The sequence below is a fragment of the Cynocephalus volans genome, chromosome 4, assembly GCF_027409185.1.
Source record: "Cynocephalus volans isolate mCynVol1 chromosome 4, mCynVol1.pri, whole genome shotgun sequence".
Lineage (NCBI taxonomy): Eukaryota > Metazoa > Chordata > Mammalia > Dermoptera > Cynocephalidae > Cynocephalus > Cynocephalus volans.
In genome coordinates this window covers 97,166,220-97,187,225 of record NC_084463.1, presented here as the reverse complement: position 1 = coordinate 97,187,225, position 21,006 = coordinate 97,166,220, and the positions used below count along the sequence as shown (strand labels likewise).

Here is a 21,006-nt window from a genome sequence, read left to right as displayed (position 1 = left end):
GTTGAAAATCATTTGACCATATAGGTAAGGGTTTATTTCTGGGCCCTCTATTCTATTCCATTGGTCTATGTGTCTATCTTTATGCCAGTGCCACACCATTTTGATTACTGTGGCTTTGTAGTAAGATTTGAAATCAAGAAGTGTGAGTCCTCCAACTTTGTTCTTCTTTTTCAAGATTGTTTTGGCTATTCAGAGTCCCTTGGGATTACATGTAAATTTTAAGATGAATTTTTCTATTTCTGCAAAAAATGCCATTGGGATTTTGATAGGGACTTCACTGGATTTGTAAATCACTTTGGGTAGTATTGACATCTTAACAATATTAAGCTTTCTGATCCATGAACATAGAATGTCTTCCATTTATTTGTGTCTAACTTTTCTGCAACATCTTGTAGTTTTCAGTGTATAAGGCTTTCACCTCTGTGGTTAAGTTTATTCCTAGGTAAAAAGTCAATTGTATTTCTATATACTAGCAATGAATAATCCAAAAATAAAATAAGAAAAACAATTTGATTTACAGTACCATCAAAAAAAATAAAATACATAGGAATAAATTTTTAAAAAGAAGTACAAAATTTGTAAATGGAAAACTATAAAACATTTTTGAAAAGATTAAAGGCTGTAGTGGATTGAATTATGTCCCCCCAAAACTCAATGAAGCTTGAATTGTATCCCCCAAGTTTTATGTATTAGAAACTTAGCCCCCACTGTGACTGTTGACAGGGTGGGAAATCCTATCATGGTAATTGTAAGGTGGGGCCTTGGAGAGATGATTGGGTTGTAGGACCATGCAGTAATCAATGGATTAAAAATGGTGGTGAGGGGCATGGTTCTGAGGGCTTTAAAAGAAGAGAAGAGTCTCTCTCTGCTCTCTCTGGTTCCACCACCTTGCAATGTGAGACCCCTGGGTCACTGTCGCCACCACCAGATGGACTTTGGACTTCCCAGCCTCAGAAACTGTAAGCAGTAAATTTTGCTTTCTTATAAATAACCCAGTTCCACGTATTTTGTTATAAGCAACATAAACAGACTAATACAGGAAATTGGTACCAGAAATGGGATGTTGCTTATAACAGATACTGGAAAATATGGAAACTGCTTTGGAACTGGGTGTTGAGGAGAAGTTGGAGGAGTTTGGAGGACTCAGAAGAAGGCAAAAAGACAAGGAAAAGTTTAGAATGTCTTAGAGACTGGTTATGTGGTGGTGAGCAGAATGCTGATAGAAATATGGACTGTAAAGACCATTCTAAGGAGGTCTCAGAAAGAGGAAGGAATTTATTGGAAAATGGGGCAAAGATCACCCTTGTTGTGAACTGGCAAGGAATTTGACTGCATTTGGTCCATGTCCTAGGACTTTGTGGAAGTTGGAACTTAAGAGTTGTGAACCAGAGTATTTGGTGGAAGAAATTTCTAAGCAGCAAAACATTAAGGAAGCTGCATGGCTACTTGCAACAGCCTACGCTGAGGTATGGTGGCAAAGGCATGACATAAAGCCAGAATTTAAAAGGGAAGCAGAGTGTAAAGATTTAGAAAATTTGTAGCCTGACCATGTGGTGGAGGAGCAGAAAGCATTTTCAGAAGAAAAATTCAATGGTATTAAGAAGATTAACTCAAAAGAAAGGGATTATCATGAGAAGGGGTAAAAAGGCCCTGACAGCATTGCAGAAGCCTCTGGGGCCAAGTCTTCCATTTCTGGCCCAAAAGCCTTGGGAGACAGAATGGTCTTGGGGAACAGTCCTGAGGTGCCCTACACAGGCTCACTGCTCAGGGACACCTCAGGAAGCTGCTTCCAGCACCAGCACCCGAGCTGCTTTGGCTGATGCAGTCATAACTAAATTGGCCCCAGGTGTGGCTGGACCCACACTGTTAGAAGATACAAGCTGGAAGCCTTGGTGGCATCCAAGTGGTGTTAAGTCTTCAGGGTGGCAGAATGCCAGAGCTGTGGAGGCTTGGGAGCCTCCACCCTGATTTCAAAGGATGTATAGAAAAATCTGGGAGCCCAGGAAGAGATCTGTCACAGGGGCAGAGTCACCACAGACAACCTTCACTAGAACAATGCCGAGTGGAAACATGGAGTTGGAGTTGCAGCAGAGAAAACCCATCAGTGCCATGCCTAGTGGAGGTGTGAAAGCGGGACCGCCATGGAGACCCCAGATCTGCGGAACTACCAACATGCAACGCCAGCCTGCAAGAGCTAAAGCATCACCTGAGACCTAGAAAGCCATGGGAGTGGAGCTGCTAGAGGACTTGGGGACCCAACCCCCATGCCAGCATGCAGAGGAGGTTGAACATGGAATCAGGGTACATGATTCACCAGTTTTGACATTTAATGCCTCCCCTGCTGGGTTTCAGACTTGTTTGGGACCTGTTACAGCTTTCTTTTTGCCTATTTCTCCCTTTTGGAATGGGAATAAGTACCCTATTTTTGTCCCACCATTGCATCTTGGAAGTAGATAACTTCTATTGATTTCACAGATGGGACTTTGAACTTTGGACTTTTGAGTCGAGACAAATTAAGACTTTGGGGATGAAATGAATGTATTTTCAGGTGAAAAGGACATGAGTTTTGGGGGGGTTAGGGGCAGAATGTAGTGGGTTGAATTATGTCCCTCCAAAATCCAGTGATGCTTGAATTGTATCCCCCAAGTTTTATATATTAGAAACTTAGCCCCCACTGTGACTATTAACAGGGTGGGAACTCCTATTATGGTAATTGTAAGGCAAGGCCTTGAAGAGGTGATTGGGTTGTAGGACCATGCAGTAATCAATGGATTAAAAATGGTGGTGAGAGGCGCGGTTCTGAGGGCTTTAAAAGAGGAGAGTCTCTCCCCGCTCTCTTTGCTTCCACCACCTTGCAATGTGAGACCCCTGGGCCACTGATGCCATCTCCAGATGGACTTCGGACTTCCCAGCCTCAGAAACTGTAAGCAATAAATTTTGTTTTCTTATAAATTACCCAGTTCCATGTATTTTGTTATAAGCAACATAAACGGACTAATAAAAAGACCTAAAATAAAAGGAAAGGTATCTTAAGTTCATTGATGGAAAACAATATTGTTAAGCCTGTATTCCCCCAAATGATCTACAGATTAAATGCAGTCTGTATCTAACTGCCTTTTTTACAGAAATTGGCAAACCGAACCTAAAATTCACATGAAAATTCAAGTGATAGAGATTGGATGTGTTGTCCCTGCCAAAACTTATGTGGAAATTTGATCCCCAATGTGGCAGTGCTGGGAGCTGTTTGAGTCATGGGGGCGGATCCCTCATGAATGGATTAATGCTCTCCCTGGGGGAAGGGGGCCTGAGTAAGATCTCACTCTGTGAGTTTCTGTGAGAGCTGGTTGAATAAAAGACCCTGGCACCTTCCCCCACCCCTTGCTTCCTCTTGCCATGTGATCTGCTTGTATCCGCCAGCTGCCTGTCGCCTTCCACCATGAGTAGAAAGAACCTGAGCTCCCAAAAGATACAGCTGTCCCTGAATTGTAAGTCAAATAAACCTGTTTTTTTAAAATTACCCAGTTTCATGTATTCTGTTATAGCAACACAAAATGGACAAGACATCAAGGTACCCAGAATAGTCAAAACAGCCTTGAATAAAAAAAGGAGCAAAGTTGGAAGACTCATATTTCCTGTTTCCAAAACATACTACTAAGCTACAATGATCAAGACTGTGTAATACTGGCATAAGGATAAACATAGATCAATGGAATCAAATTGAGAATCCAGAATTAAAACCACACATTTTTGGTCAATAGATTTTTCTTCTTTTTTATATAAATGGTGGGCTGTCATGGTATGGTCAATTGATTTTTGACTATGATACCAAGATAACTTAATGGAGGAAAGAATAGTCTTTTCAATAAATGGTGCTGGGACAAACATGCAAAAGAATGAACTGAAAACTTTTGCCCTTTGGCTTCTGCCCTTTGGTTGAATTCTGTGCCTCCATGGTACCACACAGACAAGTCTATGGCCTCTTCAATGTATCAGTTCTCCGCTAAGGATAGAAATCAAGAATAATTTTTTTTTTTTGTCCTTTTTTTTTGTGACCGTTAAGGGGATCGCAAGCCTTGGCTTGGTGTCGTCCGCACCGCGCTCAGCCAGTGAGCGCACCAGCCATCCCTATATAGGATCCGAACCTGCAGCGGGAGCGCCACTGCGCTCCCAGTGCCGCACTCTCCCAAGTGAGCCACGGGGTCGGCCCAAGAATAATTTTCTAATATGTATATTTACCTACTTGGCAAATAGCCTTAAAAATTGTTTTGTTGAAACTGATGCACTTGCAGATTTACTTTCTAGACAGAAAGAAAACAATTCATCTGTTCCTGGGATAAAAAATGTTTTAACCTTCGTGAAGTATTATAGAAAATTCTTAGCTTTCCATGGGCTATAAAATTTAAAATAAAGTAAGTTTGCAAACACATCGTGCTAAATACATCAAATTATTTACATTTTTTATTATGACAATTGACATGTATTAAGTGAAAGAAATGACAAAAGTATTATAAGAAAACATTTTGAAAGAAGTTACACAATTAGGCCAATAGCTATAAAATGGCTTTGGGCCTGGCTTATAACACCAACAGTTCTGATCAGACTGTAGTGAGACATTGAACATTTCATTAACAAAAATATTGGCACCAGCCACAACATATTTTGGTTGTCACTTACAAGGAATATTGTATTTAAACAACTATGCACTGCCATTCTAACACGCTAGGTGTTCGTACACTGCAGTTAACCCCTGAAGCTTTAAGCTACCAGGAATTCCCATGCTTTTTATTCACAAAATTTACTTTGTTATCGGAATCACATTTCCAGTTTTTAGATCTCTTTCCCCCCTCACCCATTCAGTACATTATTATGTGACAGAGAGTACTCCAGCTTTTCCTGTTTGACTAATAGCATGGTCCTGATTGCCTCAAGAGTTAGTTTTATGCTAATCTCAGAGCTTCTGCTTTAGCTCTCATCTCCTAGGAACAAAATAAAGCATTCTGAGAACCTATTCCAGGAATAATTTTTTTAATGCCTAGGAAAATAAAGCATTTCATAAAAGCATGTTTGAAAATCCAAGAAGTGTTCTGATCAAAAACACTCCCTGAATCTCTGCTATTACTTTAAAATCAAAATGAAATTCTAAAATATACCATTTACAAACTGTTATCTGGAATTTGTATTCTTCACATGGAAATTAGTGATCCCCAGTCTTCCCCTCTGAATAGGTGAAGATAGCAAAGAAAGACTTCCCACATTAGCTGACAGTGGATAAAGGCAGAAATTATGATACACTTAGATGAATTTAATTCTTTACAAGAATACACTTGTGCTACAAAAGTGAGAAATTAGAATGGCAAAATTATCAAATGACAAAAAGTGCTGGCATTTAAACACAGATGTCGGTATAACATGGTTAAATGTGCCACATAAAAGACTATGCTATAATCAGCAATTTTACAAGATTTCAAAATACTTACCAAATAAGGAAGGAATTGAAATTTGAATCTGATTTCCCTTCCTGCCATGTTTCAGCAGACAAATATTCCTGTGGAATTAAGTCAACTGAATCACCAAATCAAGCAACTCTAGTTTTTCCTTCTTTTACAGATTGAAACCAAGCCCCGACCCACCCCCACCCCAGTACAGGACACCCCCTTTCAAAGTGTACATAAAACCTTGTGGTAGGTTTGGGCAAGCTACAACTCAGATATCATTATCAAGAAGCTACTTTGATAAGAGAACAGAACACCAGACCAACATTGAGAATACCCTACTTAGGCATCACAAAAATCATGCACTGTAAGAATATGTTAACTGCCAAATTTGGGCTGTTATAGCTGTTCTGATCCTGAAAATCCATTTACACTAATATAAACTAGATGTGTGTGTATATGAATGTATCTATGTGAGTGTGTGTGTGTAATTTTCATGCAGTGATCTCACTACAGCTTTGGAGATGGGTTGTTTGTCTAATTTCAAGGCTTGTCCATATAGTAGTATTGACATGCACCAACTCTGCTAAAGGGCAGGAGAATGAAAAAGACATGGCACAAGTTTTAAAACAATTTTAGGTTTAATTACATAATGCACCTGTAGATGTTCTAGCATAAACACAATTGTAAAAATCTACATCCTATTTTAGGGTATTTTTCCACCTCCAGTCCCTTAAAAGCTGTACAGGTATAAAAAATGTGACTCAAGCAAAATAAAACTTTTTTTTTTTTTTTTTTGCAACATACAAAATAAGTTAAACGATTCAGAAGGTCTTAAGCCATTAAGTTTCCCAATGACTGCGTCTGGCTGCCCATAAGCGTGATGTGCAGACTCCTGGTCTATGACCAGAACTCAATAAATACAGATCAAACGAAATCCCCAAACACTTAAATTAGATTTCTTTAGAAACTGATGAAAGTCAAGAAAACATATAATTAGGGTTAACAATTCCATTCTCAACTTAACATCATCCAGTGGCAAAAAGAACAAGGCAGGTTACTCAGTCCTTAGCACATTTCCTGGTGTGTACCAATTTGGCAATAAAACCACAAGTGTAGTTCCTTTAGAAATGTTTTTTCTCATTGAAAATGTCTAAGGAGTTAAGTTTCTACTCATCTACTAATTTGTTATACCCTCATATAGCTTATGTATAGGATAGACATAAAGTTATTAAAACAAAAACATCTTCACTAACTGAAACCACTACAATGTGCCAGAATTGGGTTTACAGCATTTCCCAGAGCAAAGTGGTATAAATATGAAATGAAAAGAAAAAAAAAAAAATTTGAGCTTACATGTCCAAAAGAGAGAGTTTGTATAAATAGAATGTTGAGTGTGCAATCTAAAGTGGTTATATACCAAACTCGGTATATTTTGGCTTATGACTGTTTATAAGGGCACTTCAAGTAGTTCATGGAAAGGTTTGTATTATCTTTTAATTCTATTTTTCCGTGAACCTTTTGAAGTACTCTCGTACTTACTTGGGAATGACTCTATCTTCAGTATGCTATAGTTATTTAGCAATTCTTGGCACTCAAAGAATGTTAAGTGATAATTTAAGTTGGAGTGAAATATTTTGACAACAATTTAAGTGAACACATAACACAATAACTCAGTTTAAATATACGTATAGCAAAATGCCTTGTCTTTCAAGATTGGTATAAAAACAATGAAAAAACCAGCAATTAGCTTGCCACTTCCAAGGTAGGTTTACAGGTACACACTGGGAATGGATGAAATAGGAATGGTTTTTATTTCAAGAAAGTTTAATAATGGATCATATTAAGCAGGCAGGGACTAGGTAGATTACAACAGATATACAGTCTTGGCATTCTCTGCTTCTTAGAGAACCAGGAATATATTTTGAGAATGTCAAACCAACAAGAGAAACTATTTTTCTCTAGACTTTATATAAATGTTTGTAATTTTGTAATCAGTTACAATTTTGTACTATTTGCCTTGTTTCTTTTTATATGAAATTAATGATGGATTCATTTTTATTTCTTCTAATACTTATCTGAAAAGCATGTGTGTGTGTGTATTCCATTTAAAAAAAGATGAGTCTTTGAATACTTGTTCTATAGGTGTGAGGCAACACCTTAAATTATGGACAAGTTCTACTGTTTGTGAAGAGGAGTTCACAACTTTTTCTGAATATTAAACTTGTAGATTCGTTAGGTTCTTTACAGTTGTATGGTAGAACAAACTAGCAAATGGTTAACTTCTCTTATGCCCACAGACAGAAGCTAAAAAGGCATTCCTTCTGGCAAATTCCATCAATCCCACTTAAAAATAGCTAGCATTTTACCATCACTTTAACTCTCAATTTCAACAAGTAAACGTCCACATTTTCCTTATTATGTAAACTTTGATCAAAGTTATATTACGGGGTGGGTTTTATCAACTAAAAAGTGAAAACTAGATAGCATATAATAACCTTTTAAAATTAATTTGTTTAAAAAATTTTTTTCAACAATTTCGTTAGCATTTAAAGTTCTTGGTTCTTCGGCAGGTCACTTTTTAAACAAGTAGATTACCAGTAGACATGAATTTATTCTAAATTAAACTCCCCTTTATCCTGTGAATATGAAACCTTGACCAATTGGAAAAGGATGTCAAGGAAAACCAACCTCAATATGTCCTGTATATTCTTGACATTATCTGTCCATCATTTTGCGGTAATGTGCCAAAAATGGAAAATGTTTTACACTAACTGCTATTTCATCAGCACAGATGTACAAAACCAAACTGTATTTTCAGCCTGGGTCCTTTTCACATGTATTTCAATTCAAAGCTTCTGCTTTGTAAAACTTTGGCTAGTTTTCAAACCTCTACAAAAATTCCAAACTAAAGATTCTGAATACTAAACTACATCTCCCCTTAATACATTTGCTGTAGACAAGCAATTTGATATTGGGAGTCCAATTTGTATTTCAAAAAAAAGGGTTTAAATTATTAAAGGGCTCTATTATATAGCAGTTACTGTGAATCTAAATCCATGGTTAGTGCTCTAACAAGGATCCAAGATGGTATAAACTGTAGAAGAATCACTGCTTTCCTCTACTTTCTCCAGTTCCTAATGACTATATCATGCCTTTGGATACAGAACATTTATTTTCTTCTAAATTTTGTATTTTTTTTAAAACTCCTCCAGAGTATCTTCAGAGTGAATATTCCAGTAAATACAGACTCTTTGAGGGACTAAATCTGAACCCCGAGCACAACTTTTTGAACTGTGCAAAATTTAATCACAATAATCACTCCATCTGCATCATAACACTTTATATGTATCAGCTCCTTGGACTCTTCTTGGTAGATGACCCATAGTTAATTGGTTTAATCAGAATATAAAGTAAGAAGGGATATGCTCACTATCAAGCTGACAAACATTTACTCAAGTTTGGTAAATATCAGGCAGTGGTATAACCATGTCAGTGGGACACTTGCTAAATGGAATGAATACTCAGTCTTTACAAGGATAAAAATTACGTTCAGCTTTCTATAGCGGAAGGGTAAAAAAAACCCTCCTTGTTTCACATTAGGCACCCTGTTAAAATAAGTTATCTACCCATTTAATACATCATCTGATTACTTGCTTAACTGAGGAGTAGAACTAATAATAGGTAGAAGCAGGAGCTGGTGTATCCAGAGGTAGAGACAGGGCACATGGGAGAGTTTCTACATGTTAGTGGCTTTACCCAGCTGCAGGACTACAATGGTGAACAGGGACATTGAGTGGCAGGAAAGGCCACCTGTACATCTGAACAACTTACCTTGCACTAGTAGGAATCCTTCTATTGCCTGCCTGTTTTACATAGTTAAAAAGACTAAAATTCTTAAGAGACTTTCAAATAAATAAAACAAACCTAGCTAGAAAGGAGGGTTTGTAAGTAAATGTGGCTCCTTCCATAGCCCTGCTTTACTGTCTGTGAATGTAAGCCCTTCCCTCTCTTCCAGTGGAACACTGTCTCAAAATAAAAATCACAACTTGCTTGGAACCACATGCTACTGGTGCATCCTATTTTTAGGTTGCTTTCATTATTTTATTTTTTTTATACAGATACATATACATTGCTAGAATCAAAGCAAAAATATTAATAGGCAGGTACTACAGAACTAAAGTTAAACAAAACGAAACAGAAGAACCAACAACTGAAAAAACATAAACTTTCAAGGCCAAAAGATTAGATTTAAGGGCAACAATACCTGTTGAGGAAGGAAAAGTAGGAGTATAAAGTTTCTAGAGAGGTATTTATAATGCAAGTCTAATGCCAGCTTTTTAATAATAAAAAAGAGAAGTGCTTTACTATACACTGACTAGCACGTATAATGCTTAATTTGGAAGGAAACATTAATGAAGTTCCTTGGGCCAGCAGCAGCTAGGGTGTGTCCATTGCCGGCAACAGACACAACACTGGAACAGAAAAACCCAAATCCCAGGGCAAAAGTATTCACAGAAGTAATGGTTGCAGGTTTCAGAATTTGATAGGCAAGTTTTAATCACAAGTGCTACACTCTGTACAATGTTATGGCTCTGCCTGAAATTTTACACCTGTAATAGAAACTAAAACAAAGTTCATATTTTAGTGTCAATTACATGTTAGATATTTAGTTAGTTACAAACCCCTTTTTCTTGAAACAAAGGGTTTATCTTTCTTTAAAGTGTTGAGATGTTTGAAATGGATGTCCTGCCTATTAAGTGTATTGGCGGTTCTCATTCAACTCTATGTTGGTTGTGTGACTATTAATGAATTTTAATAGAAGTCTAATGGCCAAAGGCCAAAACTACATTCAAACCTGCTAATATATCCAGGCAAATAGGAAATTCCAACACACTCACATACACGCACGCACGCACGCACACACACACCCACACACACACATGCTAAAAATCAAACTAAAAACCTCCCAAAGGAACTGCTTTGTTTGTAGACTTCAATTTGAAGTAGATACTAAGGGCAAGAATAGACCAGTTAAAATTCACCTGAAAATCCCTTCCCCATCTTCAAATGTGCTAAAATACTACTGTCAGCTTAGCATCTCTTCATGTGTATTACGTAGAGATGTATTTCTTCCAAAATGATATTTCAGATATTTAAACATCAAGTGGCCAGAAGACAAGAGTTATACCACTGGCAAAGTTTACAGTCCACCTGGGCCTTAAGACCACATTCATGTCACTAACAACCCTTCATCAGACATAGTATATTAGAGGCCACCTTATCATCATTACATAAAGCTATTTAAAAAATTTGTTGCTAGCACAATCTGGTTGTCAAAGCATCATTATACACTTTACTGTAAAATGCCTTTCAGATGATTTTGTTTTTTAAAACAATAAACTCCGCTATAACAGAAACATAGGTTAAAATTTTTTTATGATGGTGCTTTCACGGTCTCTTTATTAAGTGTGGTAATCTCCAATAGTAAACAAGTTGATTTCACGAAGGCTGTTACTAAATGACTTATGTATGATGTTACCTACAATTTTCAAACTTGCAACAGTACAGACTTGAACTTTTAAACAGTCTGTTAATCATTTATGCCATGACTGTTTAAATATAATATATATTTAATATGAAAAAGCTAAAGCACAGGTGCTTTCTCCCACCCCTAAATTCTGTTTTGGGCCCTCACAGATTTGGAATGCATTCTTATCCACCCTTTTTCACAAAGTCAGGAGAGCTCAAGAAATATAAAGTCAAAAATATACAAATCTTTGTTGTTATAATAAGATTTTTTTTTTCCATGAATGAAATTACCAAGGACCATGAACTTGGAAAAAGAAAATCAAAAGGAATTTACAGCAATTATTTATCTTCAAAGTTCAAAACTGGTCACTTCACAGAAAGACTTCAGGGTTTGTTGAAATTTTTTTTCTAAAAAGTCATTCTGTAGTGGCGTTTTCTAGGAAAAATCAAACAGCTTTTAATAACTGGCCCGCTGGTGTGAGAGCTACCGTGGAATAAATTAGCACAAAAATGGAAAAAAAAGTCTTATAACTGTTCACTGTTACAGACATAATCAACAAGGTCAGTCACTCTCAAAAGCTCATCTTCCTCCTCTTCTGGTGCCCCTGCCTCCTGCCCACCACTTGTCCCATTGGGGGCCAGGCTTGCACCAGCTGTGCTGTTGTCCTTGGGGGTCTGAGGCTTTTCAGCTGGCTTGCCAATCAAGTTCTCAATGGCTTTGCCAGGACTCTGTCCATTGGTGGAAGGTAAGTCCACTAAGCTGTAGTCCAATGGGCTCTCCACTTTGCCTACATTTTCAAAGTCCTCTTCCTCATCACTTTCTATCCGGTAGGGCTTCTTGGTACTTTCTTGTTCTGAGGGCAAGACCCTGGGCTGTCTGTCATGGGCAGGCTGGTCTGCATCTGCATGAGCATTGTCACAACTTTCCTCTTCATCTGTCTCAATCTGGTGTAGCCGTTTGCGGGATGGTTTGCCTTCCTCTTCCTCCTCCTCATCTGTGCTTCGGCCCCGCTTTCGAACTGACCGCTTTGATTCTGTGTTGAGCTCACCATCTTCAGAGTTCTTGGACATATAGCTCTCTAGAATAAACAGCACATTCAAGCCATTGGCACAGTTAACCAGAAATGGATTTAAGTAATTCTCCTTTTCCTCCCCATTTTTACACCCATGTTCTGCTTTCAGACTTGCTTGTACACAAATACTTCCCTGCAATAACTGGACTGATTTCTCTCTCTCCTCAGTCCCGTAACAATGCCCAATATGATTCAGTTTACTTTACCTATGATTTTAGGAAAAAGTAGATTTCCAGGAGAAGAAATCTGATGGTCTCTGAATTAAATGAACATAGGCTGGCACAAACTAAGAAACTCCTTCCCACTAGTCCTCAAATTAGGGAATCATGTAAACATACTGACAGGGAAAGATCAAAACTGGGCACCCGGGCTGGCCCGTGGCTCACTCGGTAGAGTGCGGTGCTGATAACACCAAGGCCACGGGTTCGGATCCTATATAGGGATGGCCGGTTTGCTCACTGGCTGAGCGTGGTGCTGACAACACCAAGCCAAGGGTTGAGATCCCCTTACCGGTCATCTTTTTAAAAAAAAAAAAAAAAAACTGGGCACCCAACTCTGTATGTCTGAAACAATGCCAACTCTCATCTTGTTATTAAATGCCCTTGGTAATCATTAAATTTCTTCTCTTCTTTGTCTTTACTTACATTTTAGGCAATCACGGCTTTGTATACCATCTATATGATGATAAGCTCCATATTTGTTTTAGACAATCACTAAATCCTAGGCTCATGTATCAAACTGCCTACTCAACATCTACACTTGGATATCTAAACAGGTGTCTCAAACCTAATGTATCCAAAACTGAGCTCCTAAACTTCCCCCTCAAAATGGTAGCATCGTGGTCTCCACCCTCTTAGTTTTTGGCAACTCTATTCTTCTAATTGCTCAGTCATCCTTGATTCCTTTCTTTCTCTCATCCAATCCAACAGTAAATCCGTTGGGTTTACCTTAAAAACATATTCATAATTTAACTGCTTTTGACCCCTTTACTGCTACTGCCCTAGTCCTACCCACCATCATCTCTCAGCTGGACTATTTCGATAACCAATCTATTCATAACACAGCTACTACAGCAAATTAAAATATATGTCAGATCATATCAATACTTTGCTCAAAATTCTCCAATTGCTTTCCATCTCACACAGAATAAAATCCAGCAGTCTATACAATGACCAATTCAGTGCTATCCAATATAGTAGATGCTAGTCTCTTGTGGTTATTTTAAATTAAAATTAAATTAAATTTAAAATTTATTTCCAGTCACACTGGCCACATTTCAAGTCCTCAATAGCCATAAGAGGCTAGTGGCTAACTGTAACTGATCAGCACGGACAAAGAATATTTCCACCATTGCAGAAAGTTCAACTGGACTGTGCTGCTCTTCATCAGAGGTTAGCAGATATTTCCTGTAAAGGGTAGATGCTACAGTCTGTTACAATTACCCAACTTTTTGTGAAAGCGGCCACAGATATTATGCAAACAAATGGGCATGGCTGTCTTCCAATAAAACTTGATTTGTGAAAAGTTTACTTATACAAACAGGTGGGCTGTAGTTGTCTGACTATTGTTCTATATGATCCGGCTCCCTTTGATCTCCTTGCTTCATATATTATTCTTTTCCCCTCACTCACTCTGCTCCAACAACCCTGGACTCCCTTCTGTTCCTAGAACATGAACATGCCAGGCACAAACTTGCCTCAAGGTCTTCACATTTGTTGTTCCACCTGCCTGTACCACTCTCCTTTAAAATAAGTACATGACTCACACCCAACATTTCTTTCCAGACTTCACTCAAATGTCTTTCAGGGAGGATGTCCTTTAGCACACTATCTGAAATTCCAACTACTCTCCCAACCACTTTTTCTCCCTTATTTTTCTCCACAGCTCTTATCTCCATCTAATATATCATATGTTAATAAACATTTACCTTGTTTATTATCTCTCTTCTCCCAACTAAAATAAGAGTTACATGAAGGTTATTTTATTCACTGTTATATTCCCAGTGTTCAGAATAGGGCCTAGTTCAATAAATATTCATATTTAATGGTTGAATTAACAAATTTATCTTTGTATTTATGATACATGAAGACAAATACACACTCAAAAAGATGTTCACCTCTTTTTTAACCTCCCACTTCCAAACATTTTTTTCCCCTTTCTCTCCTGATGGGCTCAAAATTAATTCATTTTATGCCTAATCTATGAAAGCAAACAATCTTCAAAAAATAGATCATAAACAATGGTAAATTAAATATATAATAAAGAAAGCGGGGAAGTGAGGGTTGGGATTATTTAATATAAACTTAGGAAGAGCTGAGGAATATCTACAAAGACTAAATGTATATCAAAAATTCATATTTTAGAGCTTTTCCCATATTTTTAGTATGGGGTACAGCTAAAGCTATTAAGAAATAAAAGTTACCAACTGAAACACAGTCAAGGTGGAGAGAGAAAGAAGGCACTTTAGTTTGAAACCATTCAGTTATTCGAGGCATAAGAGGTTATTTCAAAATGAGGGCCATGAATAATCGGGGGAAAAAAGAAGAAGCAGACTAAATTTTGATCAGATCAAAATTTTCTGAGTCTCTACTAGTTTCAATGAAGAATGTAATTACTATAATGGAGATCTTCAAAATTAGCAATTTATCAAGTATCATTTATTTAAACTATAATTAGTGACCAGGAACAAGTAATAGGTTTTATTTCAAAGATACTATTGGTTATATGAATTTTTAAGTAAAGGTACAGAATCACAATCCTGAGTTCACTTTACAGCATCTATTTCTGCCTTGTCCAAACTTCTGTAAATAGGAGATCTATTCCTTACCTTCACTCTCTGAGCTGGAAAGTCTGCGTTTGTGAACTCGCCTTATTTCTTTACCACGTCGTAAGCTCTTCTGGGAACCATCACTTTCTGAATCTTCTTTGTAGTTAATTTGCCTTTTCTGGTTCCTCCTTGATCGCCTTCGCCGAGTTTCTACAAAATCATCACTAAAATCATCACTAAAGTCACTTTCTATAAAAAAAAAGAAGGAAAAAGAAGTACAAAATTTAAATTCATTGAGTAGAAATGTAGCTAGCTTAAGTTATAAAAATGTACAGCTAATAAGCAGAGTTCATAAAAATTCTTAAATGAACAATAACTTTAAAAATTCTTTTTTCTTTTTAATAATATGAGTCAATCTGTGGGGGTCTTTAATGCCAAACCTCACAATTGTATACTATCAGTTAATTCTCAAGATTAAAAAAATGTTTTATACTTTTTTTAATAGTCCTTATTGCATTCAACCACAGCTGCCACAACTGCTTTTCTTGGTGGACAGTTACCAGAATCTGCCTCTTGCTAATCTGCTGTTCTTATCCATGGCTACAGTGATAATGTACTGCAGAGGCGAAACCCTCTAACCAAAGAAAGCTAATGACAATGCTCCAAAGAAGTACAGAATTGGGAATTATATTTTTGGCTTTTCTCCTGGTGGTATGAAAATCTACTCGAAAGCGCACAGGGCTACTTAAACTCTCAAACGACTGCTAAATAGCATTGTTCTTGTCATCTCTGATCAATAAGACATAAAGAGACTATGGCATTATGTCACAGCTGTTTTTCAAAGTGCTAACAAATTTTACTGAATTACTGCTTCAACCTTGTTGTTCTCTGATGGATTTCAAACATTTCAAACAGCTAGCCAAAAGTATCATCCCATAAATTACTTATTAATTTCAAGGAAAAATAATAAAGTGAAGAGACCTGGAAGGCACAACATTACCTCTATGGTATTCCTGCCAAAAACATATAACCTAAGTCTAATCACAAGAAAACAGAAAAACTCAATTGAGGGACAATTTAGAAAATAACTAGTACATATTCTTTAAAAATGTTGAAGTCAATAAAGACCAAATTTAAGGAATATTCCAGATTAAAGGAGACTAAAGAGACATGAATACCTCTCTCCCTCCCACGATATCTCCCTCCCCTCCCTGCCTCCCCCCAACAGCTCTGCAACATCTTAGAATGTAAAGAGAGACAAAAAAGAGAGACAGAAATAAATGTATTGTATAATCCTAGATCGGATACTGGACTAGGGAAAAAATAAATGTAAAGAACAATATCAATGTTAAAATTTCTGATTTTGATAACTGTACTGTGGTTTCTGACATAGAAAATGTCCTTGTGCTTAGAAAATAATCACTGATGTCACCACTTACTGAAAAGGTTTAGAAAGAATGATTAACAAAACAAGCCCACAAGGATGGCCTGAGTTGGCACTTCTCCAATAAGATGACAGCTACCTATTTGCCAATTATATAAAGCACTTGTATCTTTTCTCTTAGCTATTGTACCTCTCATTAGTTATTCAGTTAACAAAGGTAAGCGTAAGCTATCATAACATCAACCACTGCTAATTTGTAAAACCTCCTGAATCACTGATTGTGGTCTAAATATTAGAGATACTTCGTATTCTTCTCTCTTCAAGAGCTGGGCATCTGAGGAAAATGTTCTCAGCTTATTGAGAATGATGCCCAAGAAACACTATGAAGAGAAAGGTTAGGCATGGAAACACATCGCACCAAAAGGATTCATCACAATCCTAAATTAATTTGGCATTTGATAATAATTAAGTATAATAATAATAATTTAATAAATGAAGCTAACAGATCAATCTGAATATTTTCTCAGATGTGCTTTATGAGAAAAATTTAGTTACTACTGAGTCATAAGAAAAGGATTAAAAGTTTTAGCAGAAAACTTATATTACAATACAATGGAATTTTATTTTCAGAACTCAACTCCAGAGTCGTTAAGAATTTATGGAGTTGGTAAGATATGGATACTAGTTATTTTTACCAGAGTCTCTACTATTCTCCTCAGACTCCTCCTCTTCATCGTCGTCAGAGTACTTTTTCTTTGGGGTCTTTCTCCGCAAACGCCTGCTTTGCCTCATTGGCCGGGAGGGGTGTCGCCTCAGTCTACGGCTACAGAAATCAGTGTCACTGTCATCATTAGAAGGTGGATCTTCTTCACTTTCATCTGGGTTTTCATCTGATACAATAAACTCATCTTGAGATCTGTCCAAGAGAAACCAGATAAATTATGATGGTACACTTAGAACCGTGAACCCCTTTTTGAGAGTTCCAAGTTCAAATTCTATCAAGTCCAGTTAATCAATCACTAAGTAATGTTTAGTTCAAAGTATCTGTATAATTGTATTAATTTCCCTGTTTATAAAATGGAGAAATGTTTTGCCACCTATCTATCTCTTAGGAGAGGATGTGAAGATGAACTGATGCTGATTTTAAATTGCTTGGTCCTCATGGGATGTCCCCCTTGCACCCTAAATTCAACATGTTCAAAAGTGAACTCATTTCCCAACCGACTCCTCTCTGTTCCCCAGCCTGGTATTTGGTACCATTACCCATCCAGTAACTCAAACAAGAAATCTGGTATTGCAACTGTTTTCCCTTTTCATTTCTCACACCTAATCAATTACTAATTCTTCCTGAGTCTACTTCTTAAAAGATAATCTCTCAAACCTGATTTCTCTTCTTTTTTAAGGCTTTAATTTCTCACCTAAACTATAATACCAACTTCCTAAAGAGTCTCTCTAATCTCTAGTCTAATGTCCCCTCAATATATCCTCCAAATGAATGCCAGGATGAATCTTTCTGAAACATGAATCTCACAGTAGTCTGGTGTTTAAAACCCTTAGTGGTTTTTCATCACTTTCAGGATAAAGTCCAAACTCTTTGTATGACAAACAAAACACTCCATAATCTGGTTCTTTTTATCCAGCAGGGCACTCTCTACTTTATCTCTATATTCTTGCTATCCTGAATCACCAGGACTTTCCCAAATATTGCACGACATTTTATAGCTTGCTACCTTGGACATGTGACTTCTCTGCAGGGAATGCCTTTTCCTCATCTTGTTTCTAATCCCAAACTTATCTGGCCAAATATTCATTCTTCAAATTTCAAATCAAGCTTTACTTCTACTGTGAGGCTTTCCCTGACTTTCCTAGATTAAGCCACTCTCCTCTGTACCCTTATTTATGCTTTACCTATAGGACGGGTCTTTAGACAGTTTATGGAAAAATTCACATTATCTTTTCATTTTTTTCCCCGCAAACTTTTTGAAGTACCCTTGTGTTTTAGTAGCAGTCATGCAGAGTGGCTGGTCAGCACAGGGACTGCAGAATTAATTTTTTGTGGTTTGTATGCTTATTTCCTCCATTAACAATCTGAAAGAAGAAACTGTGCAGTATTGTTTCAATACGTGCTCTGCACAGACACCTTTCCTGATCTTCCATACTGGATTATTTATCCCAACTCCAACCTCTATGGGTCACCAGAGAACAGTATCAAATTGCTTGTTTCTCATACGTGATTGGAAACCTCTTGTGGACCTCAGCAGCAGAAGATGGCACAGAGATGGAGAGAAGGCTTTCAACAATTGAAGTTCAATTCAGTTAATCAAATTTAAATATAATTTTGAATATTAAACAAACCACCATAAACTTACTTTGTTTTAATCTAAAAAGAAGCAAAATCAGTATTCGTGAGTCTGCTTTAAATATCCTGAAAATAAACAGAGATTGTCTATGTGCATGAAAATCAAAAGCCCCTTACAGGACAGCCAAGCCTCTCCGCTAGCCCAGCTGTATTTAAGCTGGTATCTAGGGAATGGGGTCTACTGGCAGACCACGCACCCATCACTGATCTTGAATTCATCCTCACTCTCTTCTTCATCCAGGTTGCTGTCACTGTCCAGATCATTTAGTCGCCGGCGTTTCTTCCGTCGAGCAGCAGCTGCCCTCTGGGGTCGCTTATTTTCTTTTCTTTCTTCATCCAAAATAGTAGAGATGTCTTTCCCACGGTGACCTGTGATTGTGGAGATATCTTTTCCTCGGCCAACTCCTGAGTTTGGGGTGGGGGAGATAACTGTATGTTTATTAAAAGCTTCCCTTTAATTTCTAGAGACCATCCTTATTCATGTCTAGCAATTCTTCAATTTATTTTCTTCCTGCAAATATGCAGTTTTCTCACAACTTCAGCTGACAGAGCTCTCATCAAGACAGAATTTTAGCATTTGTTTATTCTACTGAATAGAAGTTTCACTGTTTCTTTAATTTTGATATAATTCACATACCATAATATTCACACTTCTATTTAAAAAAATTGTTTTTAGTGTCTATAGCCAGTTGACTAATATTCACCCTTTTAAAGTGTGTAATTCAGAGGTTTTTAGTATAGTCACAAAGTTGTGCAACCATCACCATTAACAAATTCCAGAACACTTTCATCATCCCAAAAAGAAACCTCATACCTATTAGAAGTCACTCAAGAATCTCTTCTTGAAAGCTGTCTTTTGGACAAGGCTTTAGAAAGATGCCAATCCATTTTTTTAAAACTGTGTTTACAGGACAGAAAAAGTGAGAATTCAGCAGCAAAGATGTAAATAAGGCACACATCTCTGGAAAAGCTTGTGACTTCTATAGTTCCTCTACAAATAATCTACTTATTAATCCTTTCCAGAGTTTTCAAAATAACTAAGTGGAAACCAGAATGCCCTGTATCAGAGCACTACAATTGGCTATATAGTGCCTTAATTAAATTACCTCCAAATTCTTCTATTTTAATTCTATTGAAGACTAAGAAATTAATAAACTTTTAAAATAGGTCAATTGAAAGAAATCATTTAGATTCTGATTATCCATAATTTTTGAGACTTTGCAGTCTCAAAGACAACAGTAGTTTCCTCAGTTTTGTATTTGGAACCAGAAGTACACTTTTAATCTATGGAGGAATAGTAATATTTTATATTAGATCACAAAACAAAACCCTTCAATAATAATTTGTAAGATCTGAGTCTACACTGATACCATGTCCACAGATTATTTTGGATCTAAGACAATTAACATCAGTAGTGATTATGATGCACATTGGAAATGAGAATAAAAAATACATTGCTCACCGCCCTAATTTGGGCATCTGAATTAATTTGTTGGCAGAGTTATATGAAGAGAAAATGATAAACACATACCTCCTCCATCAGCCTCTTTAATATCATCTTCTATAGCTTCATCAATTGCTTCATCAAACTCATCAAATCTAAAATATACACAATGATCACATTACAGCCTTTCCTGGTTTTTTATTTTTAAATATCATCTATACCAGATGTCTACTATGGTCTGACTGTGTCCCCCAAACTTCATATGTTGAAATCCTAACTCCCAAGGTATTGATATTAGGAGCTGGAGCCTTTGGAAGGTGATTAGGTTACAATGGTGGAAACCCCATGAATAGGATTAGCGTCCTTATAAAAGCGGCCAGAGAGAGACCCCTCACCCCTCCTACCATGTGGTTACTGTGGGAAGATGGTCCTCTGTGAGGAAGCAGGCCCTAACCAGGCACTGGTTCTGCCCTAGAGAGCTCCTTCACCCCTTCTACCATGTAAGCACAGTGAGAAGGCACCATCTATGAACCAGAAAGCAAGTCTTCACCACATGCCAAATCTACCAGTGCCTGGTCTTAGACTTCCGCCTCCAGAACTGTGAGAAATAAATTTCTGTTGTTTGTAAGCTATCCAGTTTATGGTATTTTGTTAGAACAGCTCAAATGGGTGAAGTGCCAGCAAAAATTTTTATAAAGGGTCGGATAGCATATATTTTAGGCTTTTCAGTCTAAACAGTCTCTGTTCTAACTACTAATGCTGTCACTGTAGTACTAAAGCAGCTACAGACGGTATGTAAGTTAATGAATATGGCTATATTCCAATAAAAATTTATGAACACTGAAATCTGAATTACATGTAATTTTCACACAATATTCTTCTTTTGTCAACCATTTTGTAAATGTAAAAATCAGGTTGTACAAAAACTAGCAGCAAGCTGGACTTGGCCCACAGGCCATAATTTGCTGAGCCCTAATTACACAAATCATGAACAAAAGTACTATTCCACAAGTAA

General features: G+C 37.1%; 1 protein-coding gene and 1 long non-coding RNA gene across 3 annotated transcripts in view; one reads left to right on the top strand and one right to left on the bottom strand.

Annotated features, from left to right (window-relative positions):
* LOC134375715 (uncharacterized) overlaps window positions 1–21,006 on the top strand; it is a 28,939-nt gene that overhangs the window by 5,834 nt on the left and 2,099 nt on the right. The window lies entirely within an intron of this gene.
* RSF1 (remodeling and spacing factor 1) overlaps window positions 9,556–21,006 on the bottom strand; it is a 156,834-nt gene continuing 145,383 nt past the window's right edge. The window contains exons 12-16 of one of the 2 annotated variants that reach the window (XM_063094386.1): window positions 20,079–20,146; window positions 18,745–18,952; window positions 16,884–17,104; window positions 14,865–15,053; window positions 9,556–12,043 (exon numbers count right to left, since the gene is read on the bottom strand). In XM_063094386.1, the coding sequence (XP_062950456.1) occupies window positions 11,490–12,043; window positions 14,865–15,053; window positions 16,884–17,104; window positions 18,745–18,952; window positions 20,079–20,146 (1,240 nt within the window). In that variant the 3' untranslated portion in view covers window positions 9,556–11,489. The remainder of the gene's footprint in view (window positions 12,044–14,864; window positions 15,054–16,883; window positions 17,105–18,744; window positions 18,953–20,078; window positions 20,147–21,006) is intronic. The other variant, XM_063094385.1, reaches the window with a different exon arrangement.